Source organism: Diuraphis noxia, unplaced genomic scaffold, assembly GCF_037042655.1.
Source record: "Diuraphis noxia isolate RWA-SAM2 unplaced genomic scaffold, SU_Dnox_SAM2 contig0006, whole genome shotgun sequence".
In the NCBI taxonomy this organism is placed as follows: Eukaryota; Metazoa; Arthropoda; class Insecta; order Hemiptera; family Aphididae; genus Diuraphis; species Diuraphis noxia.
The window spans coordinates 3,126,889-3,148,968 of NW_028301716.1; the positions used below are offsets into that span (position 1 = coordinate 3,126,889).

A 22,080-nucleotide genomic window follows, 5' to 3' on the forward strand; every position below is an offset into this window, starting at 1 on the left:
TTTTCAAGGACCCCTAATTTATCTAATACATAGTTTGGGCGAGATATAAATATATATTTATATAGACTAATAGGTTTTCCTTCCCATTTTTAGGACTCTTAGGGCCAGTTGTAACGTCTCTGATTAAAGTTAACCGGAGTTTAATCGGCCGAATTTGCATGGTTAAATATCTGTTATCAGCTGATTAAGCGTAATCTAACTGGCATGGTTAAAAATCTATTATATTATCATATATATATATATATATATATATATATATAATATTTATTATATTAATTAAATTTTAATTAATAAATGTCACAATTCAGTAAGTGATTATAGATTTATAGACATGTGCAAAAAATGAAAACCCACATGTCTTAGTACAATCTAACAAATTATCATTCATTATCTATATTTGTAAATTGGCGTATAAATACCAATCAGCCGAAACGATATAATAATAATATTTAGCTGTAGTAAATATTATAAAAATTATTGTAGACGTAGGTATGTTACTTCCATATTATTCAATAATTTATAAATACGCCTATTTCTCGCCCAAATAATATATGCTTTACCCAGGTAAATTTTGGATTATTCGCCCAAATGAATGACACCCGTTACAACTTATACAAGCTTATGCATGGGTGCCGTACAACACGAAAATAATAAGATAAAAAAACGCTTAAAACTAATATTAAAAATTCCATATGGTTGGACGAGGAGTGCTAAGCAAAAATATGTTGCTTTAAAAACTGAAAAACAACGCCATTTGCTGGAGCGTAACCGTTGAGCGCCGGGCCGATGCTTATTCGCGCTAAGGCGCGGGTGACGAAAGACAAGTAAAAATACGTTAAAAAAATATTAAAAAACCTAATATAGTATAACGAGGGATGCTGATCAATAAAAAAACGCTTAAAAAAATAAATAATTAAGTTAAATGCCCGAGCATAAATGTGTTATGGGCCCTGACATTAATACAAAATAATGCATACGGGCCGTAATACATTTATAAAAATATTAAAAAACGATTAAAAAAAATAATTTAAAAACGCTATGTGGCTGAACGAGTGTGCTTAGTAATAAAAAAAACGCTTAAAAATCGTTTAAAATCGGGTGTCCGGCATTAATTCGCGCCGCCCATAATACGGTTAAAAACATGATTTAAAAAAATTTAAAAAACACTTAATACACGAGCGTAAACGTTCTAAAGGCGACCGTCAAAATTACGCGCAGCCTGTAATACGCTTTATAAAAACGCTAAATGAAATAATTAAAAGAAACACTTAAAATGCGTATTAAAAAATTTAAAAAATCCATCTGATTCGTGGTAGGTTATTCGTGGATATATTATTGAATACTAAAACTTAAATGAAAGTAAAATCTACAAAAAAGCGATATATAAATTTGCAATCACGCTGAGTGAAGACTTCCGACCGAAACAAGCCAACTATATCAAAAAATAACCTAATATGGTTGTACAAAGGTGCTAGACAATAAAAAATGCTTAAAAAACTACAAAAATGCCATAAATAAGTTAAAGAGCAACTAAAAAATAAAAAAAAACGCTTAAAAATATGAAAAAAACACTAAATGCCCGAGCGAAAACGTTTTAAAGACGGCCGGCAAGAATAGGCGCCAATACGCGCCGCGGCCGCCCTTAATACGTTTTTAAAAAGCACTAAATGAAATAATTAAAAGAAACACTTAAATCACGTATTAAAAAATTTAAAAAATACTCCTAAATTGTCAAATTTGATAAACGCTAAAAAATAAATTTAAAAATGCAATACTTTAGTTAAAGAGGTGCTGAACGATAAAAAAATGCTTAAAAATTCGAAAAAAAAGCTAAATGCCCGAGCGAAAACGTTTTAAAGGCGATCGGCATTAATATGTGCTAATACGACCGCCCGTACTACGATTAAAAACAAACTTCATAAACGCTTAAAAAATTAATTAAAAAACGCCATACAGTAGATAAAGAAGTGCTGAACAATAATAAAACGCTAGAAAATCCGAAAAAAACGCTAAATGCCCGAGCGCAAACGTTTTATAGGCGATTGGCATGAATACGCGATAATACAGACGCCCGTACTATGATTAAAAACAAACTTTATAAACGCTTAAAAAATTAATTAAAAATGCCATACAGTAGACAAAGAGGTGCTGAACAATAAGAAAACGCTAGAAAATCCGAAAAAAAACTCTCAATGCCCGAGCGAAAACGTTTTAAAGGCGCCCGTCAAGAATACGCGATAATACGCGCCGCCCGTAATACCATTAAAAACAAATTTAATAAACGTTAAAAAATAAATTTAAAAATGCCATACTTAAGTTAAAGAGCTGCTGAAAAATAAAAAACGCTTAAAAATCTGAAAAAAAACGCAAAATGCCCGAGGGAAAACGTTTTAAAGACGCCCGGAGTTAATACGCCCCGGCCGTGATACGTTTAAGAACATGATTTAAAAAAAAATGTTAAAAAAGGCTTAAAAAATTAATTTAAAATCGCCATACAAGAGATAAAGCGTTGCTTAACAGTAATAAAATGCTTAGAAATCCGAAAAAAAACTCTTAATGCCCGAGCGAAAACGTTTTAAAGGCGGCCGGCAAGAATACGCGCCGCCCTTAATACGTTTTTAAAAAGCACTAAATGAAATAATTAAAAGAAACACTTAAATCGCGTATTAAAAAATTTAAAAAATACTCCTAAGTCGTGTCTGATATATTATTGAATACTAAAACTTAAATGAAAGTAAAATCTAAATAAAAGCTATATATAAATTTGCTATCACGCTGAGTGAAGACTTCCGACCGAAACAAGCCAACTTTATCAAAAAATAACCTAATATGGTTGAATTAGAGGTGCTTGGCAATAATAAATGCTTAAAAAACTGAAATAAAATAATAAGCTAACACGAGGACTCCCGGGTTTGGTGCCTTGCGGCTACAACCATGGACCTCACATTAGCGCTGTGCGCTAGTCGAGAGCCATGGAGGTTCTCGGTCGGCGCACGGTAGTTCACCCACCGGGCGCCGGCCAAGCGTCGTCTAGAGACCACGAGCACCGGGCGCACACCCGTTCCCACCGAAGTCGGGAGAGAGTGCGCCCGTACCGTCGGCTAAGGCGTGCACGTGCCCTTCGCCACCCTGGTCGGGCCGCAAGCTATCCTCATTGCTTCTGCTATGTACTGACGTCCCGCTGAGACATCTAAACACGCATATACACGTAGATATGTATAAGTGACCCTGGGACGTATGATTTCGCCAACCAATTATATTGTGTAGGACCTCAATAGTTATATCGAAGGCCAAACTTCTAGCCTTTCCAAAATATTACCATAATTGGAATTAAATATACGAAATATTAAATATGAAATCGTAGTCTTGGCAGGCGTATCTAGAGATATGATTAATGTCGTCGGGTTATGGAGATTACGTATCGCGAATAACAAGGATGTGGACCGACCGGTCGCATGGGCGTGGGAAGCTGCGATATTAAAATAATACACGCGTACGCTTTTGCACGACTCGGCCATGGACACATACGTATCTTATCGATAGGAGAGGAAATGCAGAGAGTAGGACTATCTGGACTATATAGGAGAGCCCCGATTAGACCCAATTCAGACGTGAGCCACCAGAGTCAGAACAAGCACCTTCACGCCAGACACCAGTCCAATTTAATTATTCGGACTTAGAATATTTTACAACCAAATCATTTTGTGCAGTAAAAGTGTTTCATTTACATAGTAATCAAATAAATATCTAATAAATTAATCACAAATTAAGTTGTTATACTTATTACACCCAATCCATCTACCTCAACACCAGTCGTTTGTCCTCCTGTATGCTGGGACGCTACAAATTTGGCGCAGTCGGTAGGATTTTCCATCAACGGGAAGCTGAAAATTTTTTGTTTTCAACTTCACGGAGGCAACTCACCCAAGAGTCACGTTTGGAGGACTGATCACCTTCCAGCAACTCCGGGAAAAAGAGAATCTACGTAGCAAGCAGCTAGAGCAGCCAGGACAACAACAAGAGCAACAATGGAAGCAACTCAAGCAGTGACAGTATTGTGAGTTGTAATTTAAGTTTTGGGGTACTTATTTATGTAGGAATTTTAATTATAAGGCTCTGTCACGTCTCCTTTGGATCTGTAAGGACCATCGTATAAAATTTATTGTGAAGGTGTATATATATATTATCTACTTAAAGAAATAATATGGTAGGTAATGTATAAAAGTGTAGGAAAATTTTGAGAAATATATATATGTTATCTACATAAAGAAATAATATGGTAGGTAATGTATAAAAGTGTAGGATAATTTTGAGTACATAAAGGGTATATGTGCGGCTGCGGATTCCCCTGATGGCACGTGAATGGCGCGGGATATTGCCGGCAACCTGTAAGGCCGGATAATTACAAGGTGGTGGATGGATTTGTAAGGAAAAAGACTCGGATATTATAATTTTAGTGGACTGTATTGAAACTAAAGATTATTACTAAATTTACAGATAACGGGACGGGGGGGTCCTTAAATCTAAGACTATATTAACAGAATGAATTTTACAAAACATCGATATTTTTAATAATGACATAAATACAAAATGAACATCACCGGATTTATCCCTGGTTGACCTGACGATGTCCGACGATGTAGTTCATGAATAAGCATGGTGAGCAGGCGGCGAGGGCACACACGAGACGCGAGTACAAATGGCGACGGGCCGTGGACGTCGGTGACGGCGAGTGGCGCACACACGACGATAGTACAAAACGGCGATGGGCCGTGGACGTCGGTGACGGCGAGTGGCGCACACACGACGATAGTACAAAACGGCGATGGGCCGTGGACGTCGGTGGCGGCGAATGGCGCACGCACGACGTGAATACAAACGGCGATGGGCCGTGGACGTCGGTGGCGGCGAATGGCGCACACACGACGTGAATACAAACGGCGATGGGCCGTGGACGTCGGTGGCGGCGAATGGCGCACACACGACGATAGTAAACGCGACGTTTTTAATAATACGACAACGCGAAGTCGATGGCGGCGAGGGCACACATTACGACGACAGTAAACGCGACGTTTTTAATAATACGACAACGCGAGGTCGATGGCGGCGAGGGCACACATTACGACGACAGTAAACGCGACGTTTTTAATAATACGACAACGCGAGAAACAGACAAAAACGTAAAAACGAAAATTAAAAAGTAACGTTTCACATTTTAACAAAAGAAAACACGAGAGCGAACGAACGCACACACGAAAAACAAAAACGATATCTTATCATAAGATAAGAATATTGTTAAGAAGAGGCAACGCCGGGTGCACGGTAATGATCAACGGGTGAAACGACGTAAGCGCGACCAGTTCGTTGACATAAACATCGCGGGGCGGGATCACAAGTTCACCGCGACACTCGTCAAGCGCTGATATTACCGTACCCAACATTTCTCCCCCAGTTGGAAGACCCAGCAACGTCTTTCAAAAGGAAAGTAGATGGCTAGAAGCTTCGTCTCGTCCTGGTGATCAAATTAAACAAACAACAAAAAAAAAATAACCTAGATGACAACAAATTTAAATATAACAAATCGTGAAGAAAAAAGAAAGAAAAGTGAAAAGGAATAGGTTTGCGTTTCATGAGTATGTTTGGACTTAAGATGAGACGGGAAGCCGGACTAGTTTTACCACTGGGCGTTTGAGGAATCCATCCTGGGTGCGCACGGTAACGACTCGTACTATCTCGTCCTGTCCCGGATGGACCATTGTAACTCGACCCATACGCCAGTCGGAGGGTTGAAGAGCAGGAGCATCAACAAGAACCATATCTCCTATCTTCAAGTTTGTGTCTGGTTTCGACCACTTTTGACGGCCTTGTAACGTGGTGAGGTATTCGCGTGTCCATCTTTTCCAAAAAGATTGATGCAACTGTTTGATCAGTTGCCACCTCGTCAAACGGTTGATCGGTGTAGCAGTGATGTCCACCTCTGGAATGCTGAGAATTGGCTGGCCAATTATAAAATGTCCTGGTGTTAGCGCTTCAAGATCGTGTGGATCCGTTGATGCGGGTGTTAGAGGTCGAGAATTTAAGGCTCCCTCAATCCGTGTAGTTAAGGTCTGGAACTCTTCATAAGTTAGCAACTGTGTACCAATTACCCGTTTAAGGTGGAATTTCACACTTTTGATGGCGGCTTCCCACAAACCACCAAAGTGTGGTGCTGCGGGCGGGTTAAAATGCCACTTACAGGGGAACCGTGAGGAGACTAGGTTCCGGGTGCCTTCATTCTGGAACAATAACTTTAGTTGACGAGCAGCGCCCACGTAATTTGTACCATTGTCCGAGAACACGCTTTCAGGGATGCCACGGCGAGCGACAAATCGATCAAAGGCGGCAAGGAAGGCACTAGCTGTTAAATCCGACACAATATCAATGTGAACAGCCTTGGTGGCCATGCAAATAAATAGAGCAATATATACTTTGGTCGTTTTTGTGTTGCGTCTCTTGCATTCCTTCACCAGATAAGGTCCACCATAGTCCATGCCAATTTGGGAAAACACACGGTGATTTTGAACGCGAGATACCGGCAGATTACCCATGATGGGTGTTGGATGTTGGGCCCTGTATCGAGTACATGTGACGCATGAGAAAATACTTCGGCGAATCGCATCACGAGCCGAAACAATCCAAAACCTCTGTCGAATCATAGAAATAATGAGTTTGGGCCCGGCATGCAAGAATGTCAGATGGTAGTATCTTATTATTAATGCTGTCAAGTGCGATGATTTGGGCAAGAGTAACGGGTTTTTAGTCTCTTCATTTAATAGGGAGTTTTTGAGGCGACCTCCTACACGAATGAACCCCTTCGGATCCAGAAACGGAGCCAGCTGAGCCATTGTTGGTGGCGTTATAATACAATTCTCTCTCGACAATTGTCTGAGTAAATTGGGGAAATATGATTTTTGAGTCAGACGAACAGCAAACATTGTGGCTCGATTTCGTTCAGCTAACGTGAGTGAACCTGTGATACCCGATTGGTTTAGAAAGGTAGCGTAGACAAAACGAAGCGCGTACCCAAGTGACCGTTGCATATGAGACCATGTTGAAAATCGGTTCAAAACATAATCTTCAGCTAGAAATTTCTGAGCTGCGAGGGCATTGATGTTTATTGGTTTGACTTCGGGTAAGTCACCTGGTTGAATGGTAGTGAAATTCGATACAGGCCAATCAGTCTCAGGAAGATGAAGGAAAGCAGGACCGTCCCAATGTAATGATCACGCTATCAACGCAACTGGCAGTAATCCACGAGACGACGGATCGGCAGGGTTCTCACTCGTTGATATATGTGACCAAATGCAAGTAGGGATTAAGGCACGTATTTTTGCAATACGGTTGGTGACAAAAATCTTAAAGAATTTCTGATCGGTGGTGAGCCATGACAATACTATGGACGAATCGGTCCAAGCTTGCATTTTCGTGATATTGACGATGGGTGAGATTACGGAGTGAATATTTTGCATTAGCTGTGCCAACAACAATGCCGCACATAGTTCAAGACGCGGTATCGTTAGTGAAGCGTCCATGGCACTGATTTTAAGTGGTGCTACTTTGGTTTTACAGGTCAATAAATACGTTTGGATTACACCTGATGAACGAATGACACGGAGATAAACTGTTCCCGCATACCCTTTCTGTGACGCATCACAAAAACCAAGTAGCTGTACCTCCTTGTAATCGCAAACGTTTATGTGACGGACAAATTGAATTTGGTTTAGTGATGGCATCTCAGAGACATAATTGTTCCACATTGTCGCAAGTTCAGTAGGGAGTTGAGTGTCCCAATCCAATTGGTTTTGCCATAATCGCTGCATGAGGACCTTAGCGTACAGGAGCGTGGGTCCAAGAGTGCCGATTGGATCGAACAGTTTAGCAATAGCAGATAATATGCCTCGTTTAGTGGGCCTAGAGTTGTCGGTGCCTGTGTGGTAACCGAATGTGTCTGTGTGAGGGTCCCAATGGAGACCTAGAATTTTCAGAGAAGGTTCATCCTTTGGGTCGAATGAAAGGCAGTTAGCTCGGTCCTCAAGAGGCACGCTGTCTATTATTTTTTCACTGTTGCTACTCCACTTCTTGAGCACGCAACCTGCGGACTTCAGAAGACCAACGATATCTTCCTTCATGCTGAATAATTCTTCCTCTGTATTGCTGCCAACAAGTATGTCATCCACATATGTGTGGTGTTTAAGAATTCCCTTTGCAGCGGGAAATTGCGGCTCGGAGACAGCATCCAAGGCATGCAACACACGTATCGCAAGAAACGGTGCAGAATTGAGTCCGTAGGTAACTGTCAGTAATTCGAACTCTTGTACCTCATGGTCAGGCGACCGACGCCACAAAATGTGTTGATAAATGCAATCTTCATCCCGAACAGAAATCTGTCGATACATCTTGACAATATCGGCAATGAAGATGAATTTGTATAAGCGGCAAGTCAGTAGTAGTTCACCTATCTCCGTTTGCAATTTTGGTCCAATGCACAAGGAATCGTTAAGAGAAGTACCGGAGGATGATTTTGCCGAAGCGTCGAAGACCACTCGCAACTTCGATACATCACCATCACGTTTCACTACCGCATGATGAGGTATGAAATACTTTCCTGGTCGTGTCGCAATCTTCATATGGCCCAATGACACGTATTCGTCCATGAATGACCGGTAAGCATCGTATAGAGCCTGGTCTTTACTCAGTCGTTGTTCCAAATTAAATAACCGTTTGAGGGCCATCGATCGTGAGGAGCCGAGCCCATGGGACGACGACAAGTCGGAGACGGTAGTGACAGGTTGTGAACCTGTCTCGGCAAAGACGACGCCTCGGAAGGGTAATGCAACGCAAAACCTACCCGACGCGTTCCGCGATACAGTCTGCTTAAACCATTTTTCACAAAGTTCGTCCTCTGTGGTAGGGATGGATGGCGTTGCAGGCTCTTCGACGGACCAAAATCGGTGCAACAATGTATCCAGAGATGGATTTAACGTGATCGATAAGGAGTTGGATGAAGCCAAATTACCGCTTGATGAAGAATTGACCACTGTACCAACCAAAACCCAACCAAGATATGTATCTAACGCTGACGGTAAGCTATCTGAATGTATGATTTTCGAACAAGGGCGAATTAAATAAGGAAAAACATCACAACCAAGAAGCATGTCGATCCGGGCAGGTCTATCAAAGTCCGGATCCGCGAATTGGAGGTTTTGATACTGCGCACGTACGCTTAATGGTAAAGGTCTGGCTGGCATGAATGATGTAATTCGTGGAAGGACCAACACTTCCTTGCAACTGATAACTGGTTCCATGGATTGACCTGGAATGAACGAGCATTCAGTTCGACCCTTGACCGGTATGACTTGATTCTGGCCTAGGCCTGATATCTCAGTGTGACATTTTTGACGACCCAAGCCGATACGGTTGGCACACTCAGAAGTTATGGCTGATATCTGTGATCCACTGTCTAATAATACTCTCACCGAATGATAGCTACCGCAACGGTCCTGAATACGGACACACGCCGTCCCGAGTACGACAGTATTATTAGTGTAAGACGTGCCAGCAAACTGAGTTTTTGGTTCGATGGAATCGGATTGATTCGTTGTGATCACATGATTCGACGACGGACCAGGCTGAGAATGCTTGTTTTCAGATTTTAAATGCAGAAGGGTGTTGTGACGTTCACCACAAGTCTTGCAGTTATACTTTGACGTGCAGACTGACACCGAGTGCGAGGGATTCATGCATGAGAAGCAAAGTTTATTTGACGATACAAATTCACGTCGTTTGACTACCGTAAGTTTCGAAAAAGCTTGACATCGATAAATGACATGATCCTGTTTGCAATACGCACAACTGCGTTGAAACTTTCGTCCTTGATTAGGCTCGGAAACGGTACCCGGCGACGTAACATTCGCGTTAGCAATAGTCAACACCGCACGAGAACTTGGGTTGTATTTGATTTTTGTTGAGTGGGTAACCAATTTTTCCGAACTTCTAATATTTTCCAATACCTTACACCGTTGTTGTACAAATTTAAGCAATACATCAAATACGGGAATGGAATCTTGTGACACGGTGCTCTCAAAAAGATTACGGGTGACGGGGTCTAACGCGCGAGAACCGATAAAAAATAACATAAATCCCGCAAGATCATTCACTCCGAGAACTTTGATAGCTGCAATGTTCTCTTGAAAAGTGCTCACAAACGCTGAAAGTGAAGAAAGGGACTCCGTACTAATTGGACGAAAGGAGAATAACTTCTCTAAATGAGCAGTAGCCAGTAAGCGCTGATTATCATAACGGTCAATTAGAGCCTCCCATGCAATGTCATAATTGGCCGCAGATAAAGGTATGGCCTCGACGACAGTAAGCGCTGAACCGGAAACACAAATCAATAAATAATGGAACTTTTCTAACTTTCCAATATTTAAGTTGTCGTGTACCAAAGAAATAAACGTGTCCCGAAATGATATCCAGTTAATTAGAATGCCGTCAAATTTTGGTAAGTCAATCTTGGGAAGTTGTATGTTTGAGCTACTGTTAATGTTGGATTCGATCGTGGAAGAGGACGTAGGTGACTCATTAAGAACGGCGTCAGCGATAGCCATAATACTATAATAAAGTTCCGACATGCTGTTTGCAATGGGCACATGAACGTTGTCATACTCTTCTTCGCGTAGGAGTTGTATGAGTATGTCAAAAATAGCATCCTGCTCAACATTAAATTGTGTACGGAGAGAACCGATGTCCTTTTTACGAGCGCGGAACAATGGAAGGACCTCACTATTCACTTCCAGCTTTTTAGCTAAATCGCAGAGAAATTGCATTTGTGACACTAACGAGTCGCGTTTTGCGATTGTACGTTTAAGCAATCGCTCCGCCCGTTCCTTTTCTGCGCTCCCCAGGGTCATTATTGTGATAAAAAGGTTGTGGAGAGGACTTATATCCGGCCCGAAGGACCAAATGTGCGGCTGCGGATTCCCCTGATGGCACGTGAATGGCGCGGGATATTGCCGGCAACCTGTAAGGCCGGATAATTACAAGGTGGTGGATGGATTTGTAAGGAAAAAGACTCGGATATTATAATTTTAGTGGACTGTATTGAAACTAAAGATTATTACTAAATTTACAGATAACGGGACGGGGGGGTCCTTAAATCTAAGACTATATTAACAGAATGAATTTTACAAAACATCGATATTTTTAATAATGACATAAATACAAAATGAACATCACCGGATTTATCCCTGGTTGACCTGACGATGTCCGACGATGTAGTTCATGAATAAGCATGGAGAGCAGGCGGCGAGGGCACACACGAGACGCGAGTACAAATGGCGACGGGCCGTGGACGTCGGTGACGGCGAGTGGCGCACACACGACGATAGTACAAAACGGCGATGGGCCGTGGACGTCGGTGACGGCGAGTGGCGCACACACGACGATAGTACAAAACGGCGATGGGCCGTGGACGTCGGTGGCGGCGAATGGCGCACACACGACGTGAATACAAACGGCGATGGGCCGTGGACGTCGGTGGCGGCGAATGGCGCACACACGACGTGAATACAAACGGCGATGGGCCGTGGACGTCGGTGGCGGCGAATGGCGCACACACGACGATAGTAAACGCGACGTTTTTAATAATACGACAACGCGAGGTCGATGGCGGCGAGGGCACACATTACGACGACAGTAAACGCGACGTTTTTAATAATACGACAACGCGAGAAACAGACAAAAACGTAAAAACGAAAATTAAAAAGTAACGTTTCACATTTTAACAAAAGAAAACACGAGAGCGAACGAACGCACACACGAAAAACAAAAACGATATCTTATCATAAGATAAGAATATTGTTAAGAAGAGGCAACGCCGGGTGCACGGTAATGATCAACGGGTGAAACGACGTAAGCGCGACCGGTTCGTTGACATAAACATCGCGGGGCGGGATCACAAGTTCACCGCGACACTCGTCAAGCGCTGATATTACCGTACCCAACAGTATATGTACCGATAAAAGTGTTATAAAGAGAATAAATGAGTATAAAGTGAATTTAAATAAATGTTATATGAGAATAATTTTGTGGTATAAATTAATATGAAATGAATATAAGTGAAAATAAATGAGAATAATTTTGAGATATAAAAGTGAATATAATATAATTGAGAAAATAATAAAGAGTATATATATAATTGGAATTACGCGCGTAATGTCATATAATGCAATGTCATATAATAGATTGAATTGAAATAAAGAGATATTGAGTTAAAAAAATAATTGAGAGTTTATTAAATGGTAGTTAAACCATAATTTTTGTAATTTTGAGAAATATTGATATAAATGGATAATTGAGTTTTAAAAAGAAGAAATAAATAAGTGAATAAATATTTGAAATAAATGTGCGCACATACATATATAAGTTGAATTAAAAGAGAAATACTAAAGAGTAAAATTGAATAAAGTGTAATTGAGAAAAGATATATAATAGAGTAGCTTAGGGGCCCTAGAATAAGCATTATATTAAATGAATTAGTGAGAAATAAATGGTAGTGAATATTGGAGTATTGGGTAATAAATATTATAGTTACTTTTAGTAAGTAATTAAATTAAGAATTTCAAAATAAATATTTTGAACAGTTACAGAATTAATAATAAATAGTGGATATTAAATAAATAGTGATAGAATAGTTAGCGACATTAGAATACAATTTAGGTATTTAAATTTTAGGTACATAAAATAAATAAATAATTTTATTTAAATAATTTTACTAAATGAATAAAATATACATTGATGAATAAAAATTTGGGAGATACGTCAGAGAATCCGACAGGGAATTTAACGGAAATAAATAACGATAGTACTGCGGACATAGGCGTACAGGTAGGAGAGGAAAGCGATGCTAGCGTAGTAGCTGCCGAAACAAATATAGTAAAAATCGAAGAGTTAATCGATTTGAATAAAACAATTGAATACCCGAGTCCACAATATTCTGACCAAGATAGGTATTTAAGAACAGCTAAGGGAATAGCTTGGGTAGATTTAATTGAAACACCGAGTAGTTTACCTAGAAGAGGAGGAACTCGATCTGATCCGGGGGTAGTACACACGGAATTAGTCGCAGAAAAACGAACTAGAAAAGTTAGTAACGCTACACTAGAAATGGAATTCGATAAAGCTACGTCCCTTATACCGAAATGTACGGGCGCGAATAATGTCGCGGAATTTATTAATACGTGTGATATTGTTGTAAAAGCAGTAGATAAGGATAAATTAGACTTGTTAGTTAAAGTAATAAATTCGAAGTTAGCCGGAAATGCTTTAGAAGCATGTAAATACCGCGAGACTAGTACATGGAATAGTATAAAGTCAATTTTAAAGGGAGCTTTTGAACATAAGTCATCTGAGAGGACACTGACTTTAGGGTTACACTTTGCGCGTATGAAAGAAAACGAGTGCGTCGCGGAGTACGCGAGTCGAATCGAAAAAATCTATTATAAATTATGTACAATTGCAACAGAGAAATTAAATGAAGCCGAAGCCAAAATCTATAAAAGTCAACTTAAAAATCAGGCATTAATAATTTTTGTTAACGGGTTACCGAAACATTTAAATCTTGCACTAAAAGCTAGGGATCCAAAAACTTTAGAGGATGCTATGCAGGTAGCGAAAGACGAAGAAACCGAATATAACGCTAATTTAGATGTAGAAAAATTACGGAAAAACTTGGAAAGACAAGATTTAAACGGGGGAAATGTACTTGAAAATAAGTTTAGGAAACAAGGAAATGATAATAATAGTAACAAACAAAATTTTAATCGCGGAAATAATAGATACAATAATTATAGCAACGGGTATAACGATTCTAATAGGCGAACTAATAATAACGTATATAATAATACATTCGATAAAAATTTTAATCGGAACGGATATAATAACGGAAGACAAAACCAGAGCAATTTTAATCAGCGTAATAATAATCAAAGCAGGATATCACCAAATAACGCAGGATGTTATATCTGTGGCGGCACAAATCATTTCGCACGAGACTGTAGGCAGGCAGGTCAAAATCTGAGACAAAACATTAATATGAATAGACAACAAATTCCAAATTTCAATCCGCGTAGAAACAACAATAGTAATAATAACGTAGTGGAACCACTGAGTTGCACCTATTGCAATAAAAGAGGACACGAAATTTCGAGTTGTTACACAAAACAGCGAAACGATAGGAATAACGCAAATTCGTCGGGAAACGCTCAGATGCCAACCTCGAGTGGGGTGAGATTGGTACATCAAATAATCGATTCAGAACCCTCACAGAGCGATGCTTACGCATTTCAACAGCTATAATTCAAAATCATATAATGTTACAATCACCTAGTTTTAATACAGAAAACGTTCAATTACTATTAGACACGGGTAGCGATTTAAATTTAATAAAAATAAATAAATTAGCTAATAACACGATAATAAATGAAAATGAAAAAATTTATCTAAAAGGCATAAACGAAAAAATAGTTCCTACAATTGGACGTACAATAATTACATTAATAATAGATAAAAACGAATTTAAAACTGACTTTTTTGTAGTAGATAAACAGTTTCCGGTCGATAAGGACGGAATATTAGGACAGAAATTACGCTATAATCGATGTCGCGAATAGTACATTAACAATAAAAGATAAAAATGACTTTAACGAAAATAAAATATGTTTCACATTAAAACCGCGAACGGAAACGGTGGTTTGCATACCGATTGCAGATCCAGATATGGAAAATAAAAATATTTTAATAAATAAACAACAATTATCAGAGGATGTGTATTGCGCAAATATATATAATACGGTTAAAAATGGCAAGATTACAGTTAGTGTATTAAATATATCAGAAGTAGCACAGGAAGTGAAATTAGCGCAGATTAATAAAATATCATATGAATATGACGTGGATACAGATAATCACGAAATAAAAAATATAGTTCATGATAATGCACGCGTAGATAAAATAAAAAGTCTTATTAGGAGTGACCATTTAAATACAGAAGAACGCGAAACGATAATAAAAATTTGTGGGCAATATGCCGACATATTTTATTTAGAGAACGATTATTTAACTATGACAACAGCGGCAGAACACGTAATTAAATTACCTATTGACCAAGCCCCAGTTCATCGAAAACCATATAGGCTACCGCATGCGCAGTTACCTATAATTGAGGCAGAACTTGCGAAAATGGAAGAAAACGATATCATAGAACGGAGTATGAGTCCGTTTAACGCACCACTCTTATTAGTGAAAAAGAAGGCAGACGCGTCAGGGAAGGAAAAGTTTCGAGTAGTTATAGATTTCAGGGCATTAAATAATGTTACCTTAAACGAATTCCACCCTTTACCGAATATCACAGAGATTCTAGACCAACTAGGTCAATGTCAGCTTTTCACTCTACTCGACCTTCGAGCGGGATACCATCAGGTACCTTTAGCAAAAGATTCTAGAGAGCTTACGGCCTTTTCAACAGGTCAAGGTCATTACCATTTCAAGCGATTAGTAATGGGATTGGCGTCAGCACCCAGTACGTTCGCACGTATGATGGCAAACGTTTTATCAGGACTAATTGGAGTAAAGTGTTTAGTTTATTTAGATGACATAATAATATACGCGAAAAACTTAAGTGACCATAACAATAAATTAATTAGCGTATTCGAAAGATTACGTATACATAATCTAAAAATAGAACCAGACAAATGTGAATTTCTAAAACGAGAATGCCTGTTCCTAGGACATATAATTTCGGAACATGGAATTAAACCAGACCCAAAGAAAGTTACTGCAGTTCTAGATTTTCCAATACCAAAGAATGTAAAACAAATAAAAAGTTTTCTAGGACTTAGTGGATATTACCGGAAGTTTATAGAAAATTATAGTTCGATAGCTAGACCGATGACTAGGTTGTTAAAGAAAGATGTAAAGTTCGATTGGGACGATGATTGTCAACAAGCGTTTGATAAATTAAAGACATTACTTTGTTCAGAACCAATTTTGCAATACCCAGATTTTACGAAAGAATTTATACTTACGACCGACGCGAGTGGGAAAGCGCTAGGAGCAATATTATCACAAGGAAAGATAGGGAGCGATCTACCTATCTCATACGCGTCTAGGACGTTGAGTCAGTCGGAAGCGAATTATTCAACAACGGAATTAGAATGTTTAGCAATTATATTTGGGGTTAAACATTTCAGACCATATCTCTACGGTAGAAAGTTCACAATTCTTACAGATCATCGACCATTATCCTGGTTGTTTAACTTAAAAGATCCTTTATCTAAATTAGCAAGGTGGAGAATCGAATTGGAACAATATACATATGAAATTAGGTATAAACCAGGTGTACAAAACGCGAATGTAGACGCGTTAAGTCGGATGTATAATATTAAAGAAATAAAAGATGAAAGTTACGCGAACTTTCTTGAAAAATCGGAAACTATGATAATAACCAATAGAAACGTGAAAGAGGTACACGGTGAACTAATAGAGTCACCAAATGAATACAATATAGTGTCAGAAATAGAAAGGTATTATAATTTTAGGTCAGGAATAAATTACGAACTAAAACAAAGATTCGGAAAGGATAAAACACTAAAATCGAATAAGGATATCGGGGGCGTTGTAAAATTTAAAACGGACGATAGATATATAATATTTTTGATAACGAAAAGTAAACAAAAGCAATTAGCGACGTATGAAAATATGTATCTGGCATTATTGAATTTAAAATATTTCTGCGAAAAGCATTCATTAACTAAGTTAGCTATGAACCAGTTAGGGCGGAAAGACGGTTTAGATTGGGCAAAAGTTCGATCTATGATACGATATGTATTTCGTAACACAAACATCGAGATAATAATCTGTACTAAATTAGAATACAGTAAGGAAGAAAAATTAGTTATTTTTAAACAATTTCACGATTCTTTACTAGGAGGTCACGCAGGAATACATAGAACATATAAAAAAATTAAACGGCAATTTAACTGGCCAAATTTAAAACAGGAGGTAAAAGATTACATAAAAGGTTGTGCTTCATGTCAGGCGAATAAAACTACTAACAAACATCATAGAAGTCCCATGGTAATCACTACGACAAGTTCTAAACCATTCGAAAAATTATTTATGGACATTGTAGGAACATTAATAGAAACTGAGTCAGGTTTCAAGTACATACTTACTTTTCAAGACGATTTGACAAAATATTCGTTGGGAGTCCCGTTACATGACCACACGGCGAATACGGTAGCGAAAGAATTTGTTACTAAGTTCGTATGTGTGCATGGAATACCTCAAACGATTTTAACAGATCAGGGCACTGATTTTCTTAGCAAAATCTTTTCCGAAGTATGTAAATTACTAAAGATTAACAAAATAAATACAAGTCCTTATCATCCACAAACCAACGGTAGTTTAGAAAGGTCACATAGAACTTTAGCCGAATATCTAAGACATTACGTAGATAAAGATTTAAATAATTGGGATCAGTTACTGCCTTACGCACTATTCGTATATAACTCAACAGAACACACCGCAACTAATTACCAACCGTATGCGTTGTTATATGGAAGAGATTTAGATATACCAGTAAAATTAAAATGTAATCCAGAACCTAGGTATAATTATGACGATTATGTATTCGATCTAAAACAGAAAATACAAGAGTCGCATAAAATCACGAGAGAAAGGTTAATACAAAAGAAAATAAAATCTAAAAATCATTATGATAAAAAGGTTCACAGTGAGGACTTAAGGATAAAAGATTTAATATTACTTAAAGATAAAACCCAAAAGAATAAACTAAGCGCGTTATGGAAAGGACCATATGAAATTCTAGAAGTCCTAGATAGTGAAAACGTGGTAATAGCGCGAGGTAGACAGCGGGTCACCGTGCATAAGAACGATGTAAAGAAATATTATGAGACCATGGTATAAAGTAAATAAAAAAAAAAAATAATAGATAATTAACTATTGTATAAAGAAAAAGTAATAGACGTAAGTAATAATAGAGTAGTACGCAATTAGCGAGATTAGATATAGATATAAGTAGAAAATAAGTGAAGAAATGGAATAATAATAAAAAGAAGATATTTGCATAAGTAAATAGGTATAAACCCAAAATAGTAATAAGAAAATGTACTATTATAGATTAATGATCGTAATGGCAGCCCACGGGGACTAAGACATTCCGGACGAGTCAAGTGTGCAAACTAAAATATATTATAAATACACGGCGGGTAACGTAGTTATCAAAAATGTGACGGAAACTCAACATAATGATATATTAATACCTTATATGTATGGACGGAGGTGTAACTTAAACAAGTTGCGAATTAAGTGTACTACGTCAAGTGGCGATGACATGGAAGTAGGAGTAAGAGATCACCCAAGAATGATGGTGCTAGAAAGGAAGTGTGTATTGGTTATAATGAGTTTAGATGGTAAAGAGGATACGACCGTTATTGCTAATAACCTTTACTTAATGCACCACATATTGGATTTGGAACCGGTAATGGAAATACAGACTACAGAAGCAACAGAAGTGGCACAAGGGGGAACTGAAGTGAAGAAGAGATCACTACCTGATAGTCTGAACTCTACCACCGCTACGAATAATATGAATGAAACAGCAAGGACAGAATCAATCATCAATTCGACATTATCAATAGCTGAAGCAACGAGACCAGTTAATGGAACGAGTTTGGTTAAGCAAGACAACGCGACGACCACTACTATGACGACACGAACGGATAATGCCACTAAACTTACGACCGATAATCCACAAACAAATAGAGTAAAGAGGGGGACCACGCAATATACGCCAAGCTTTATGATCAAGGTACCACAAAGAACCACGGACGCTGGACAGAACAGTCACAAGCATACTAAATTTTACGACGCATCTGATGATGAAATAATTAATAAATTGAATACGGACGACAACGGTATCAATAACACGAATAGTATATTCGAAACTGTGTATACAGAGAAAGAAAAGAGCGATAAAAAGGCAAAAACTAACGGGAATATAAATCTTTTAAACTACATGGTCTATGTTTTAACAGGATCATTGTTAATGACGACTATATTATTAGCACTTTTTATTAAATGTAATTATAGATGTGTACATAAAAGTAGGTACAGATATATGGTACCAACACTAAGTGAAGGTCAGGAAATGAGACAAACAGAATGCTGAATAAAATATGAAAGTAACACGAAAGATAGTATAATATAAGAAATAAACTATAAGTTAATCACGTAGATAAATAAATTAATAAAGGAAGTAGAATTAGTAAATATTGATAGAGATGTACAATAGGTACGCTATAGGAAGTAATTGATTAAGTAGAAAAAAAAAAGTAATAAAGTAAATAAACAAATAAATAATAATGGCGGGAATATAAGAATTAATTAAGTTACTAAATATAAGGTATATGTATACTAACATGTACTAATAAGTATATTATTACGTAGGTTAACACTAGTGACAATGAGTCAAGGACAACTTCCGTATACCATCGAAGAATTTAAAAATCAAACAACAATGTTTTGCGAAAATCGAGGGGTAGTTAGAATCGAAGGGGCTATGTGGGAGTTCGTAACATATGTACCATTAGAAAATTACGATGCTAGGCATGATAAACTATATAATGAAATTATGTCAATGACCAGCCATTGCAAGGATAAGCTGATGGAATATGAAATCTGTTCACGGTTTGATAATATATTGAAAACGATGTTCCAAGAAATCTCTATACAACGAGAGCAAATGTATGAATCTATAGGCAGATATGTGTCCGATAGCAAAGGAGAGTCGACTACGAAAGGTCATAGGACTAAGCGAGGTTTAGTAAACTTTATAGGATCGGCTATGAAAACGTTATTCGGAGTATGCGATGACGACTGTACGAAGGAAACAACCGAACACATAGGTCAGATAGAACATAGTAATGAGAATATGATCCATATACTTAAAAATCAAACGACAGTAGTAAAATCAGCCATAATAGGTGTAAGTACGGCTGCCGTCGAAATAAATAAATTATATGGGGAGTTGGAAGAAAAACAAGGGATGTTATATAAAAAGATTAGCGAATTAGCAAACAATACACACACACTAGAAACTCTGATTCTCACGAATAGAATACACAGTATTTTCACGGCATTACTAACACAATACGCATACGAAACCACCACGATCAGTGCGATTATAAACGCAGCTAGAACGGGGGTACTTCATCCGTCGCTTATAACGCCACGGGAACTTGCAAAACATCTAACTGAAATTAAGTTAGTTTTACCACTCAATTTTAATTTACCAATGGGTACAAAACCGAGCGAGATATATGAACTAAGCAAAATTACTAAAATGGCAGTTTTTTATAGCGGTAATCAAATAGTTTTTCTAATTAGAATACCTTTGATCACAGAAACACAATTAAACGGAAATATAGATTATAAACACAGTATCATTCTAAAACCAGAATTCCAATACATCGGTATTACTAGAAATCGTAGGCAATACACCACGTTTACGGAAACGCAATTACTTCAATGTAAGGAAACCGAAGTTTTTACAATTTGTCCAGAATTTCAACCTATTCAACATGAGTCGGAAAACCAACCATGTGAAATAACGTTATTTAAAAATCCGGATACTCTACCAAGCTCATGCGAGGCAGGTATTATCATATTATCTGCGGAAGAAAGACCTAAAAGTCCACTACTGGGGGATACACCGGACAGATTGTCCTTATCTCCACCAAGAATAAAAGATTAAATTACTGTAAGGGAAATGTAAAATAATTAATATTAGAAAGTTATAAAATTAATAATTAAAAAAAATTTAAAATTTAAAAAATTAAAAAATTAAAAAAAAATAGTAATTAAGTATAATTTGTAAATAAGATATAAGTATAATATAATAAAGTATAGTATAAAATAGGGGGTAAAAATAGATTTAAAACTATACATATTAAAAATAATGACCTATTAAATTAATCAACAGAAAAGAAACACACAAGCTTGTCATCATGGATTTTAAATTTTCAATGATAAATAAGACTGATATGGTTCTGATATCCGGGGCCATATCCAATAGTTTGGACAGATACAAAATAAGGAAATTGGAGGGAAGACCGTTAGTACTACCAACCAACACGGAGGTCAGACCTATATTGGACCGAGAGGTTGTGGCAGTAAGAAAAGAAATTAAACGTATTTTTAGATGTAAAGAAGTGTTGAGAGATACTTGTTTAGGACAGTTAGAGTTAAGTTTAAACACAGAATTAAATAATTTAGATAAGGAATATATAGAGGAATATTTAGCACATGGAGATAAAATTAATATAATCGTACTATGGAACGGACATTCGGATGTAAGAGTATTACATAAATTAAAAATAAACCAGGTTCCGATTCTTAACATTACTTGTTACGACACGAGGTTCGACCAAAATTTCAGCATAAGGTTAGAAAAACTAGCAAATAAAGAGATAATATTCGAAACCGATATCGGAAAGTTCGATAAAATAGGGAGATTGCTGAACCTCCAAGAAACGCATGATGCAGTTTGTAAAAAGACACATAATATAACACATGCCCACGATCCTCGGACGGATGTACAATTTACAAAATGTATATTTGACCACGTGATAAGAAAAATGGGGTATGATAATTTAATTAAACATTTTAGATAACTATAGGTAGAGAATAGAAAACTATGAATGGACCGCGACGACTTGAGACCTATGCAAAAGAGTCGTAACGGATATGTCCATAGGTTGGAATAGATAAAGAACACCGGAAAAACCGGATAGTACCTATAAACTAGAATATATATATATACACTTAGAACGTATAGAATGTATGGTTAAGGGAATTAAATTAAAGGGATAAGTTAGTTAGAGGAACTTTATTAATATTGTTATAAAAAAAAAAAATGAAAAAAAAAAAAAATGTAAACTATGGTTATGGGAAAATATTATT

At 37.6% G+C, this 22,080-nt stretch overlaps 1 protein-coding gene across 1 annotated transcript; it reads left to right on the forward strand.

The window, feature by feature from the left end:
* The first annotated feature begins 4,018 nt into the window (after positions 1–4,018).
* Positions 4,019–20,872, forward strand: LOC149054614 (uncharacterized). The gene is made up of 2 exons (XM_089230155.1): positions 4,019–4,057; positions 19,567–20,872. The coding sequence occupies exons 1-2, from the start codon at positions 4,029–4,031 to the stop codon at positions 20,870–20,872; spliced, it is 1,335 nt and encodes a 444-aa protein (XP_089086281.1). The 5' UTR covers positions 4,019–4,028.
* Positions 20,873–22,080: the final 1,208 nt, after the last annotated feature.